The sequence below is a fragment of the Schistocerca americana genome, chromosome 11, assembly GCF_021461395.2.
Source record: "Schistocerca americana isolate TAMUIC-IGC-003095 chromosome 11, iqSchAmer2.1, whole genome shotgun sequence".
NCBI classification, from domain to species: Eukaryota; Metazoa; Arthropoda; class Insecta; order Orthoptera; family Acrididae; genus Schistocerca; species Schistocerca americana.
Window position 1 is genome coordinate 91623025 of NC_060129.1, and position 12464 is coordinate 91635488.

The following is a 12464-nucleotide window of genomic DNA, read 5'->3' on the forward strand; positions in this document are numbered from 1 at the left end:
GATCCTTAGATTGTATCCACTTTCCTAATTCCTTATTAAGTGTAGTGGTTACTCCTGCAGTGACATATTCGATCCTTTTGTCAATATTGACATCGGATATTCGCTGAGCAAGGTTTTCTACTCGCTCGCCAATGTGGCTGACACCTTCTGTCAATTGGCCTACTATCTTTGAATCATGACTGCGATGCTTTAAAGAGTCACTCGCTGTTGATTTACCCACATAGACTTGTATCTGCAAACCTGTAAAGTCTCTACCAATATTGGTATCGGCGGATTCCACCATGGAAACAACACTGCCAGTTTTTGCATGTACGCTTGAGTTTGGCTCGCTTGCGTAAGCAGTAGTAATGGCTTTAATTTTTTCCTCCATGGTATCATTACAACTTTTGATTTGTGTTTGCATGTCGTTAATAAGAGAATTTATAAAGGTCATTCGCGCTTGAGTGTCCTCTATCTTCAATTCTAAACTGTTGAACCTGCTGTGTACAGCTCTGTTCTGCTCCTGTAATCTGGCATATCATATAAAAGTAAGTTCTTCTGTACACACAACAATTATGCTGAAACTGCCTAGCAGATTAAAACTGTGTGCGGGACCGAGACTCGAACTCGAAACCTTTGCCTTTCGCTGGCAAGTGCTCTACCATCTGAGCTACCCAAGCAGTACTCACGCCCGCTACTCACAGCTTTACTTCTGCCAGTATCTCGTCTCCTACCTTCCAAACTTTACAGAAGTCGTCCAAATCAATCTGTGGGATAAGAACGTTTTCAAGCATACCGTGATATGTACTTCTTGTAACAGAATTATCGGCACCGTACACCTTTTCCCGTGATACTGCACAAAACACATTCAATTTTGGACAGTCCCTCTTGTTGACCAATTTCATGTGGCTGTTCCGTACCCCATATTCTCACATTGTGACGGTCCACCTTCCCATTTACATGGAATGTTGCCTCGTCACTAAACACTAAGCGTGGCAGAAAACTGTCATCCTCCATCTTGCCAAGAACGAATTCCAGAACTCCACACGTTGTCGCTTGTCACCTTCACGAGAAGCTTGCAGTAACTGAATTTTGTACGATTTGGTATGTAAACGTCTACGCAACACACGCCAGACGAACATCGGAGGCATGTTGAGCTGTCTAGCTGCACGGCGAACGGATTATGCGGACTCCTTGTGGATCTATGGCGGATGCGCTCGACGTCTGTGTGAGACACTCGGCGACGGCCCGGCGATTTCCCTTTACACACGCAACCTGTTTCTAGGAATTGTTCATCCCGTTGTCTAACGCTCGGTGCTATAGGATGATACACACAAAAGTCGCGCTGAACGGTTGTTACTGACCTGCAGTCCCCAAAACATAGAACACAAAGCGCTTTCTGTTTTCCCGACGCCATTTTTACTAGAACTGAATTGGGCGCACACTGTTGCTACCTAGCTGAAACCGTGTAAAACCCGAGAGTTTGCTCTTTCCACAAGTAAGTTGTTCGTACACACATGTGAAATAACATAACAGTCACGATAGTTTTGCAAGCGGATGACACATTTTCTTAGAGCACAGTTTCCGCCAGCACCACGCTCGGAAGTACCCGCTGGCGTGTCTCTAGCCGCCTGACGCTCGTCTAGCCGGCTAACGACACTGCTGTAGGCGAGACACAGCCCCGTCCTTCTCTCCCTCTGCATACCAGATCACCACGTATTGACATACACAATGGTTTCATTTGAAAAAGCGAAGTTGATCGCCGTCTCCTACAATTAATATGAGTATTACAAGGGACTAAACGTCGCTCATACAGCAGTTTCTCAGAATTAATCAAGTGCAAATATCGTAACAATCTCTTAAATGGTTTCGACAGTATTTGTCTTAAACAGTGCAGCTGATCAGTCAGTATACATGGTGGCTCCTGAACATATTCAAATATTTTAATATGTTATTCTACAACTAAAACTAAAGAAAAAGTTCATACAAACATCGGTCCGCAAATGTTTAGTTACGGAGTTACGGCTGTAAGGTGTCAGCCAAATCCAACACCTTCCATGAAAACCCTGACATGGTAAGCAAATCTAGTAGTATGTCACATAGCTCCGAATAAATCGTGACATTAAATTAACCAAAGTAATACGAGTAACGAGTGAGCAAATGGAATACCACAGACTAACACAAGAATGCCTAAATGCATGTCATACCTTCCCACCATGAGACAGACGCAGTTCCGAGGGGAGAAACGAGAACAGAAGCCGAGAGCAGAACCGTGTTAAGCTAGAAGGCCTTACGATAAGGGACACCCACGTCGCCAGCTAACCGCTAGGACCACACCACCCACAAGTTTTAGCGTGAGACTTTTCCGCGTCTCTGTTACGTCAGGACCACCCCCCAGCCCGTGTTAAAAGATAGAACACTCCAGAAGAATAGTATAGATCTTACGATACCAGAAAAAGGACCACACCAGCTGCAAGTTTTAGAGTGAGACTTTTTTGCGTCTCTGTTACGTTGCAATCTTTTAAAACACTGCCCCACCACGAAAAGCATAACGTTTCTCATTGGATGGACAGAATTTTTGTAGGCGGAGCTTAAGGTTAACATTGAGACCCTGATTGGTCAGATGAAAATACAGCCAGATAGTTTTTTTTAAACCAACTTCGGTAAATTATAGTAAGGAGAAGTTAGGAGAGATTTGCTTCCGAGACGGCGAGGTGAGCGGAGCTGTGCTGTTCGCCGCCCCCTGACGAACACCGACAAGGTAATGAACGCACGCGATGCCGAATAACAGCGCATAAAGCTTCACTCAGAACTGCAGAAGTCTCATCTGTTACACCCCCTTTTTTGCGTAATACTAGTGTCGATCGTCAATTATAGCTCATGGTGTTCACATTTGCCATTTGAAGTAAAAATCTGAAACGCGATGATTTTTCTGTTATATAGTTATTGAGAAGCCACATCAGCCACTGTAATTTACGACAAGTTAGATAAGTAATTAAAGATAATTGAGGGTCACTGTAGACGATTTTGATAGTTTTCTCTTTTATGAAACTTAATTTAAACCTAGATTATAGATGTGATATGGCATAGGTCATCCTTCGATCCATTGTAGAACTTGGAAACCTATTCAGGGAATATTCGTTCACATTTTTGTTGAACGCAGTTGGTTTTTATCATCTTGTATTAAAATATTTCCTTTTATCAATAGTGCAATTTATAAAAAATGTCTTGTGAGTAGAATAAAATTTCCAATGGTAAACTTAACTGCTTTTTCGACGTTATTTTACCAGCTAACTAAAAATAGGAAAGCCTTGAACCCCTTCCACTAAATTTAGTTAGTATTAAGATTCTTTTACAGAGAATGCAGTGGAGCTGACGCTGAAATCATTAAGTATTTGGTTATATCATCGCTAGTCTCGCTGAACTCTTCTGAATTCTACATGTCATGTGTGGTCTGGCGTCTCCTTACCAGTAACAGATCCCAGGTTCAAACTAGTCAATTCCCTAAAAAACACGCTCAGAGCGTCGTTGCGCGAAAGTGGTAGAGAGACACGATATATAACAAACTGACCCCACACAGAATGTTAGACGGCTAATAAAGGATTTTGACTGAAATTTAGCATCTTCACTAATACGAACCCATCGCAAAACTGTAAAAGTAAAGCATGATTTCCATTTACTTCGTTGTCATTGATCTGGTGAATGTAATAAAAAATTTTCCCAAATCGTGTAATTGACGAGACGTACTTACAATTCCTTCAAGAAGAAAATCCCCGCTTGCTCGAAGATGTTCCACTTGCTACGCGATCGCAAAGGTGTTTTCAACAGGACGGCGCGCCTCCACATTTCGCGAACCCGTCACTACACATTTAAATGAACATTTTCGCCATAAATGGATTGGTCGAGGTGCTACACGTCTGTGGCCACTCAGAACGCCCGATTTAACACCAATGAATATTTTGGTTTGGAGATGGGTGGAAGACATAGTTTATGAGGACATAGTCAAAACACGTGAGGCAATACTTGCTCGCGTTATGAATGCAATCGGCAAAATTAAGAACAACCCTGTGAAACTGAAACGAGCAACAAAATCAGTTCATACATGTGTTGCTAAATTCATTGAACTCAGTGGACACGTTTTTGAATATTTATTGTGAATGAATTGTGAAACTGTATGCCCACTGTACAACTTCCTTAACACTGAGCTTTGTTTTATCCGCTGTAACATGAAATCACGTGTGATATAGTATTAATAAAAGCAGATTATCTGACAAATTCATACAGTTTCAGTTAATGTTGTTAGCATCATTATTTCAAAATTAAATTCTCTACAACTTCTGCTGAAAACTTTGTGCAGTCGCCTCGAATTTAAAAAACATATTGGGCCAAGTAATAAATAAAAAATTTTACGAAATTACTTCTTTGCTTCTCTGGATGTTCCGAAAAACTACTGCAGATACACGTCTGGAGCATCTCTTATTAGTTTCACCAAATGAATAACAAGAAAATAAATGGAAATCGTGCTTTATTGTAACCTCGTGCAGTTTTGCGATGGCTTCATATTACCGAAATTGGTAAATTTCAGGGAAAATCTTTCACTAGCCGTAACTCCGTAGATGAACATTTGCGGACCTGTGTTTACACGAACTTTTTTCTTTAGTTCTCCTTGTAGAATAACATATTGAAATATTTGCATACCTTCGTGAATCACCCTGTATATTCGGAACAACAGAATGACATCCATCTTGTAAAATGGTGTAGTTCAGATTAATTTACGCTTCTTTATTTACTATACAGATAGTTGCAAAAAATTGTGTTTTGTGATTACACTTGTTTGTCAAATTTCAGGTTCTTCATGAGACTGCAAGTTCGGTGAAGTTATTTTGAGGGAAAAGTTTTTTACTTGGCCCGACATCTGCGACCTTCCGTGATGTTCCGCAGAAACGCTAGTTGGTTCATCCGTATTTTTGTGGCGGTGGTCATATGTAGTGGCTACAGTCGCCCAGTTTCCGTTACAGGTAAAAATTATGTTTTTTTCGATTCCTATGAGGCTGGGTATGATAATGGACAGCAATTTTTTCTGAAGTAATGAAGTAAATGTTTAAGTTTTACACTGAGATCTTTACGAATTTATTTTCCGGAATCGTATACCGAAGTCTCCGGACATAGTTTAACAGCCGACAACTCAGGTAAGTGTTTCATCCGTTACTCATGGTCCAAGTGGTTCTTTTGGTGCTAGTTTATTTAATCACGGTAGCCTTATTTCTGGTTTGAGATGTCCTCGCCGGCGCCGTGGGGTGGCGAGCGTGTGCAAGCTTCCCTCCAGCTGCCTGCGCCACCTGTTCCCTGCTTGTCTTATTCGAACACACTAGAATAGTGGCCTACTTGAATATATCGAGGTTCTATTTTTAGAACAGCGAGAGAAGATATAAAATAAATATACATCATTTGTTCAGAAATCTCTCTCGTCCAAGGGTAACACATACTTGTATTCAGTACTGTTCGTTGCTCCTGCATGATAGGCAATACGTACGTCAGACGCTATTGCTATGCAAGTAGCATAACTGGCAGAGTCGGGCGAGACCCACCCGTGGTACACACAGGCGTGAACTTGTTGGGGTAACTGCTTCGGGTCACAGGGCAGTCATAAGAATACTGCGAGGGAACTGCCCAACATCGTTGGGTATCAGTGTATCATTGCCTTTGGTACTGTAGAAAACTCCAGTTGGAATGCCGTTTGGTCATCATGTTGCGTAGACTGGGTGATTTTTACGACTGTGTACAGACTCTATCGATTGATCGGTGAGGGGATATGGAAGAAAATGTCTACCGAACTTATGTCCGGAAATGCATGGTTTCCACACTAGAAACCATTTATTCAGTCATACACTGTTACTAAGACTGCAGTCTAATACTCGCTGTACCGCGTAGCCACAATTACAGTATGTACTGAAAATGCTTTCCATGTGCCTGGACGCATGCGTGCATACGCGCCGTACCGTGCTCTGTATCACACGCTCACATCGGCCAGGCTGCATACGAACAGCGTCAAAGGCAGGATGAATACGCTGCTCCAGTGTCTCCACATCTGGAACTGGCTACGCGAGCACGATACTTCTGAGGTGGCCCCATAGCCAGAAATCGCACGGGTTGAGATGCGGTGGACGAGCGGGCCATGCAACTGGACCACCTTCTCCAACCCATCAACCAGGGAAGACACGAATGAGATACGTCTGGGCGTTAACGGCAAAGTCTAGGAGCCACATAACCATTAGAATCATCAATAGCACTTCTTCCAGAAAGACGCCCGCAAGAAATGCCGATAGTTCAGGCCTATTAGGCGATGTGGAAGGAAGACTGGTCTCAAAATACGGGCGCCAATTATCCCGGCCCACACATTCCGGCTGCACCGATGCTGATGATTCGCTGTCACCATACCATGGGCGTTCTGCATACCATCCCACAGATACCTGTTACGAGAGTTGAAGATACCACTATACGTAAAGGTGCCATCATCTGTGAACAGGATGGATAACACAGATCCCGGAATTGTGGTTGCCTGGTGAACAAATCAATGACAGAACTGTTCCCTATGTGGAAAGACTGTCGCTAGTACGCCCTGCACACACTGTAAGTGATAACGGTAGCAACAGTCGTCATGGAGAATGTCCCACACGCTCGTCTGGCTTACCCTGTACAGGCTGGTCCACTGCCTGCTACTGAGATGGCGGTCGCCTTCCACAGTGCTGATTACATTTTCTTCCAACTCTAGTGTCTGATCATTTCGGGTACGTCCTTCACGACTTCCTGCATCCTAGGTCATGATGTGCGATAAACAGTACCACCCTCTATGAGGATATCATGCATACTGTAGCTGTAGCTGCATGATATTACACTGCAGCTTCTGTAACAAAGTATGATTGAATAAATTGTCTCTGGCATACGGATCGTGCATTTCTGGGCATCATCAGACATTTTTTGTTCCTTATCCTCTCATTGATCAATCACTAGAGTTTGTACATAGTTGAAAAAATCATCTTGAATATTCCATAGACCCTTAAAGTGATAAATCTAATCTGTCTGTGTAACGTATCGGTAAAATTTTCGCAATGGTTTACTTAGATGTGTTATGTTCCACACTGTAACTTTTTTTTTTAGAGACATACTGATGTTACAGATTTCATCTTGGACATTCAAGTTCAAAATGTGACACTAAGCCAGCTGAATTGGAGAATCCCGCAGTTCCCATGGCTATTTACTCATAATTTCGTATACAAACTGACTTCCTCTATTTCCTTCGTGTCCAAGTAAAATCAGATATGACAGATAAATTCTCCTCTAAGAGTCACGTCCTAAAACTTCACATCAATTTTAAACATATTTCGTGTTAACTGTATTTAAATCCTGCTTGAGTTGTAATATATTCCGTTTTCGTGCGCCATGTACCATCAGATACGTATTTTGTGCTGTAACATCAGCTGCGATCAACATTTATCCTCCATAAAAATTATCGGAGTAGCAGCCTCATTCTAAGAAACATTTATCCAATCTTTAATTGTGAATCAAAGTGAATAGACGTAAATTTTTTAAAATTTTCATAAGTTACCAGTGATGTGTAGTACGTCTGTCGCATAAAATCAGTGTTTCTGTAGCGCTTGTTGTAAGTAACATGTATCCCATTGTCTGCATTTACTGTAAACTAACGACAATTTTCGTTTGGTTTTCGACTACAACCTCCAAAAATCTCACGAGATTATTAGCGTTTATAGAAGATGCTACTGCGCTATAAAGGAAACATCAATTTGCGTACGGACTGCTTCAGATCTTAACGGTAACTTGCTGTACTTGGAGCTTAACTGGCCCAGAACGTAAGAAAGAATCTGCAGGCTTACTTCAATGATACTTGTTTACTGTTCTGTAAAACATTACACCAGCCACACTGCAGCCCCACTGTGAACACCGTCCTCGAACGTGGGAAGAGTTAGCTGACGTTCGTAAGTTACCATCAGTCGCCTGGAAGCTGCTGTATATGGGTGTCTCTGGAGAGTTACCAGCTGTGATGTATCAGATATACCACAGATACCTGTTACTATCTCCTGCTGTCGCTTCTACACGGAGTACATGATCTGTCCCCACTGATCCACTTGGCTGTCATCAGCTTCTACAGGAAGTACATGATCCACTTGGCTGTCAGCAGTTTCTGCAGGAAATACATGATCTGTCACCGCCCACCCACTTGGCTGTAAGCGGTCTGTCAGTGGTAGGACTAGGCTGCATGGACAGTGGAGCGGGGACCAGGGAGGACCCAGCACGCGGTACCTATCACCCTAACCAACAAATAGGAGGTGCAGGCTTCCACTGAAATCGAAATTGAGTCAGTGAGACTAACTTCAGCTTTTGGGTAATATGGTATGTGCAGTGTCAAGAAGAGGCAAACACGAAAGGATAGCATCTGTTAACACTAGGGAGTTCAAATGTACGGCAAGTGAATGTATCCGTTAGGGAAATGCAAGAAACGATGCGAGGGAACACTAAGTGTACCCACTGTCCGTGGCTGGAAGCCTTATTCAGCCTGCCGAAGAGGTCATTCCGTCAACTGCTGAGGGAACGTGGTGCTACCGGCAGCTGACCGCGCTCTGCGGCCACACTTGGATCATTCAACTGTCAGAGAAGGTTGAGAATGGTGGTCTCACTCATCTAATTTCAGTGAGACAATTTGCTGCAGTGCAAAACTGGTCGTGCCCCCCCACGTTCTGAATCGAATGTAACTACTGACTCAGAGTTCGAAGGTTCTGTGACAAAGCGACCTGAAATTTCTTGGACTTGCGTCAAGGGGTTGAGAACTCTATGGAGACCCTAAATGGGTGAGGTGTTTGGTACACATCAGAGGCTGCTGCTCAGGTAGCTGTTTGGCTGCGGAGTGGACACATCGGTTTTCAGATTAGACTACTCTTCATCCAGTCCAGATAACGATAGGGACCTGAAAGTGTCAGTAATAGTTCCAAAGAAGAGTCACATACTGGCGAGAGTATTACAATTCAAGTGATTAACTTCTGAAGCACTGATAACAATGTGCCAGGGTTTGAATCTGGCCCAGTAGAGCTCACATAATACCCGGTACAGAAAGCTGGTGGAAATGCGGAACTGACAGCAGCGAGATACTGATAAAAATTTCAGCGTGTATCGAAAATATACATGGAGATAGTAGGGCATTTGTCCCAGGTCACAAACAAATTGTACCAACCAAAACAGAAACATAAACTGCGTGTGAGGCTGTCTGGGAAAGACTCAATATCATCGGTGGGCAATAATTTGGAATCAGGTCCCTCTGTCAACTTCTAGATCTACTCCAGATGCAACCAAAAATTATAGAGAAAACCGAAGCACTGTTACATAAGTTTCCAAGTCACACTCTCATTGTTGAAGTAGATGTTAATTGTGCAACAATCGACTGAGAAAATGACAAAGAGGTGGGGATGACAAGACGTCTGGTGAAACACATCTAAATGAGTTGTCTGAGAATTACCTAAAACAGACTGTTTGGGAACCCACTAGTGATATTGGATCTGATAGTCTCAAAATGACCATACCTCTTTGAGGAAGCTCACACAGAAACTAGTATCAATGACCATGAAGCAACAATGATTTGCAACGTATAAATGGCAACTAAACCAACGGCAGAATACATATATGTTCAGCAAACCAGATATAGAAGCTCTGTCTGGCACACAGTTTTAATCTGCCGGGAAGTTTTAATCTGCCAGGAAGTTATATACAGAAGCAGTTGTGACCTATTTGAATACAAAACTCAAGACATTTTACTCTGGAGAAAAACATGTAGAAAAATTGTGGTTCAGGTTTACAAGAACAGTCAGCTGTGCACTTTGTACGTATGTAGAGCAGTTCATGATAAGAGGGACACTCCACAGTCTGGAGTCATTTTAAAGAAACATCTAAAGAAAAAGAGACAACTGGTCAATGAATGCTAGGCAAAACGTGGGGCTATATGTAGGAAGATGCTAAATGAGATGTATTTGGCTGATGAAAGAGACTTTCGTCTAACCTACTCAGACTACGGACTCGCAGATAGGCACAACAAAAGGACTCTCATAATTAAAGCTTTTGGTCATTAAAGCTGCAGTCAACAATAGACAACAAGCACACACACACACACACACACACACACACACACACACACACATATGCACTCACGCAAATGCAGCTCACACACATGACTGCACTCTCAGGCAACTGAAACCACACTGCAAGCAGCAGCAACATTGCATGATGATAGTAGCCACAAGGTGGGGGTAAAGATGAGGTTGGAGTAGGGAGGGTAGGTGTAGTATGTGGGGGTGGCGGACGGTGAAGTGCTGCATGTTAGATGGTGGTAAGGGGATAGGTGGGGAGGAGAAGGGAAGTATCAGTAAAGGAGATAAATAGAAAGACTGTCTTTGGTGGTGAAATGATGGTTATGTTGTGATGGAATGGGAATAGGGTAGGAGCTGGATGGGTGAGGACAGTGACTGACAAAGGTTCCCACAACCCGCCTGGCGTCCTCCTTTGCTAGTCACTGTCCTCAGCCATCCAGCAAGGTGTCCTGTTCCCACCCCAGCGCTACACAGACGTCATTCCACCACCACCAACCCCATATTTATTTCTCTACGTTTCTGCTACTTCCCCTCCCTCCCCACCTCTCCACTGCCCTCTGTCTAACTTGTAGCACTTCACTGTCCACCACCCCACCATCCTGCTGCTCCCCTCCCTGCCACAGCCTCCTCCTTTCCCCACACCCAGTCACCACTCCCACCACTTACTCATGCTGCTGCTCACAATGTGGTTTCAGTTGCCTGAGACTTCAGTCGTGTGTGTGAGTTGCGTGCGTGCGTTCTTGTGTGTGTGTGTGTGTGTGTGTGTGTGTGTGTGTGTGCATGTCTACTGTTGACGAAGGCCTTATTGGACAAAAGCTTTAATTCTGAGAGTTTTTTGTCGTGCCTGTCTGCACCTCAGCATTTCCGCTGTATGGTGAGTTGCAACTTTCCTTTTCGTAATATTGTTACATTCCATCCTGGATTTATCATAATTTGACTCCTACTAAGAATACTGTAACAGAATAGGAAGGATCTCTCACAAAACCTAGAAAATTCCGGTATTACGTAAAGCTGGTACCAAAGTTAGTGTCAGACACTTGTGAACTGGGTAATGACAGCAATTATGAGTAGCAAATCAAAATCAGAAATTCCGAATGAGTATCTTAAAACGTTTCTCTAGAAATGGTACTGTGGGGTACTGCTCCAATTTGTGACGGTGACAGATATAGATGTAGAATTAGTGTCACTAGTGTTGGGAAACAGCTGAGATTTAACAAGGCTCCAGAGCGTGATGGAATCTCTATCAGACCCTCCACCGAACTTGCACCTGAGTTAGCCCCTCTCCTAACGAAAATCTATTGTAAATCTCTAGCACAAATAAATGTGCCCAGTAGTTGGAAGAAGTTCGAGGAGACACACATCTAGTAGAAGAGCATCAGGAGTCATTCACAAAACTACCGTGAAATATCCTTGCCATCCATTTGTTATTGGATTCTTGAACATATTCTCAGCTCAAACGTAATGAGGTTCCTGGAATAGAAGGACCTCATTGCCAATCAGTACAGATTTGGAAAACTGTCACATTTCCTTCATGACATCGTTAAAGCCCTAATCAAGGCAGTAAGGTAAATGCAGTAATTTAGGATTTTCGATACAATCATTTGACTCACTACCACAACCACATTTATTACCAAAAGTAAGATTACATGGGCTATGATACGAAATTTGTGAGTTAACTGATGATTTATTTGGTAGGGAGGACTCAGCATGTTACCTTCAATATAGTGAAATTGGTGTGAACAATGTAAGTGTATTGGGACTCGCAGTTTCTGTTGTATATTAATGGTCTTGCCGCAATTTAATGGTTTTAGAATTTTCACGGATGATGCAGTTGTCTATAATGATGTACTATCTGAAGAATTCTGCACAAACATTGAGTAGGATCTTGACAAATAATTATACTCACCAATGAAAGAGTACAGCTGGTACCAGTTAATTCATACAGATCTATGGGCGTTACAATTTGGGACATGAAACGGAACGATCATGTGCTCTCAATTGGAGATAAGACAGGTGGAAGGTTTTGGTTCATTGGTAGAATACTAGGGTGATGGAATCAGTCCACAGACACGACTATTTACAATTGTCTCATCTGACGATGCCAAGAATATTGCCCTAGTGTGTGGGAATGTATCAAATAGGACTGGCAGCAGGTAGTGTAAAGATGTAGAGAAGAGCAACAAGAACAGTCAATGCTTCTTTGTCCATGAAGAAACTGAGCTGGCACACTTTGAAGATAGACAGATACTATTTCGAAAAAGCCTACTTTGGAAATTTCAAGAAGCTGCTTTACACCTTGAATCTAGGAATATTCTACAACCCACCACATATCTC

At 42.8% G+C, this 12464-nt stretch overlaps 1 protein-coding gene across 1 annotated transcript in view; it reads left to right on the forward strand.

Annotated features, from left to right (window-relative positions):
• Positions 1-4828: 4828 nt before the first annotated feature.
• The window catches only part of LOC124553814 (60 kDa lysophospholipase-like), a 93200-nt gene continuing 85564 nt past the window's right edge, over positions 4829-12464 (forward strand). Inside the window, exon 1 of the mRNA XM_047127798.1 lies at positions 4829-4997. Coding sequence (XP_046983754.1) covers positions 4910-4997 — 88 coding nt within the window. The 5' untranslated portion in view covers positions 4829-4909. The remainder of the gene's footprint in view (positions 4998-12464) is intronic.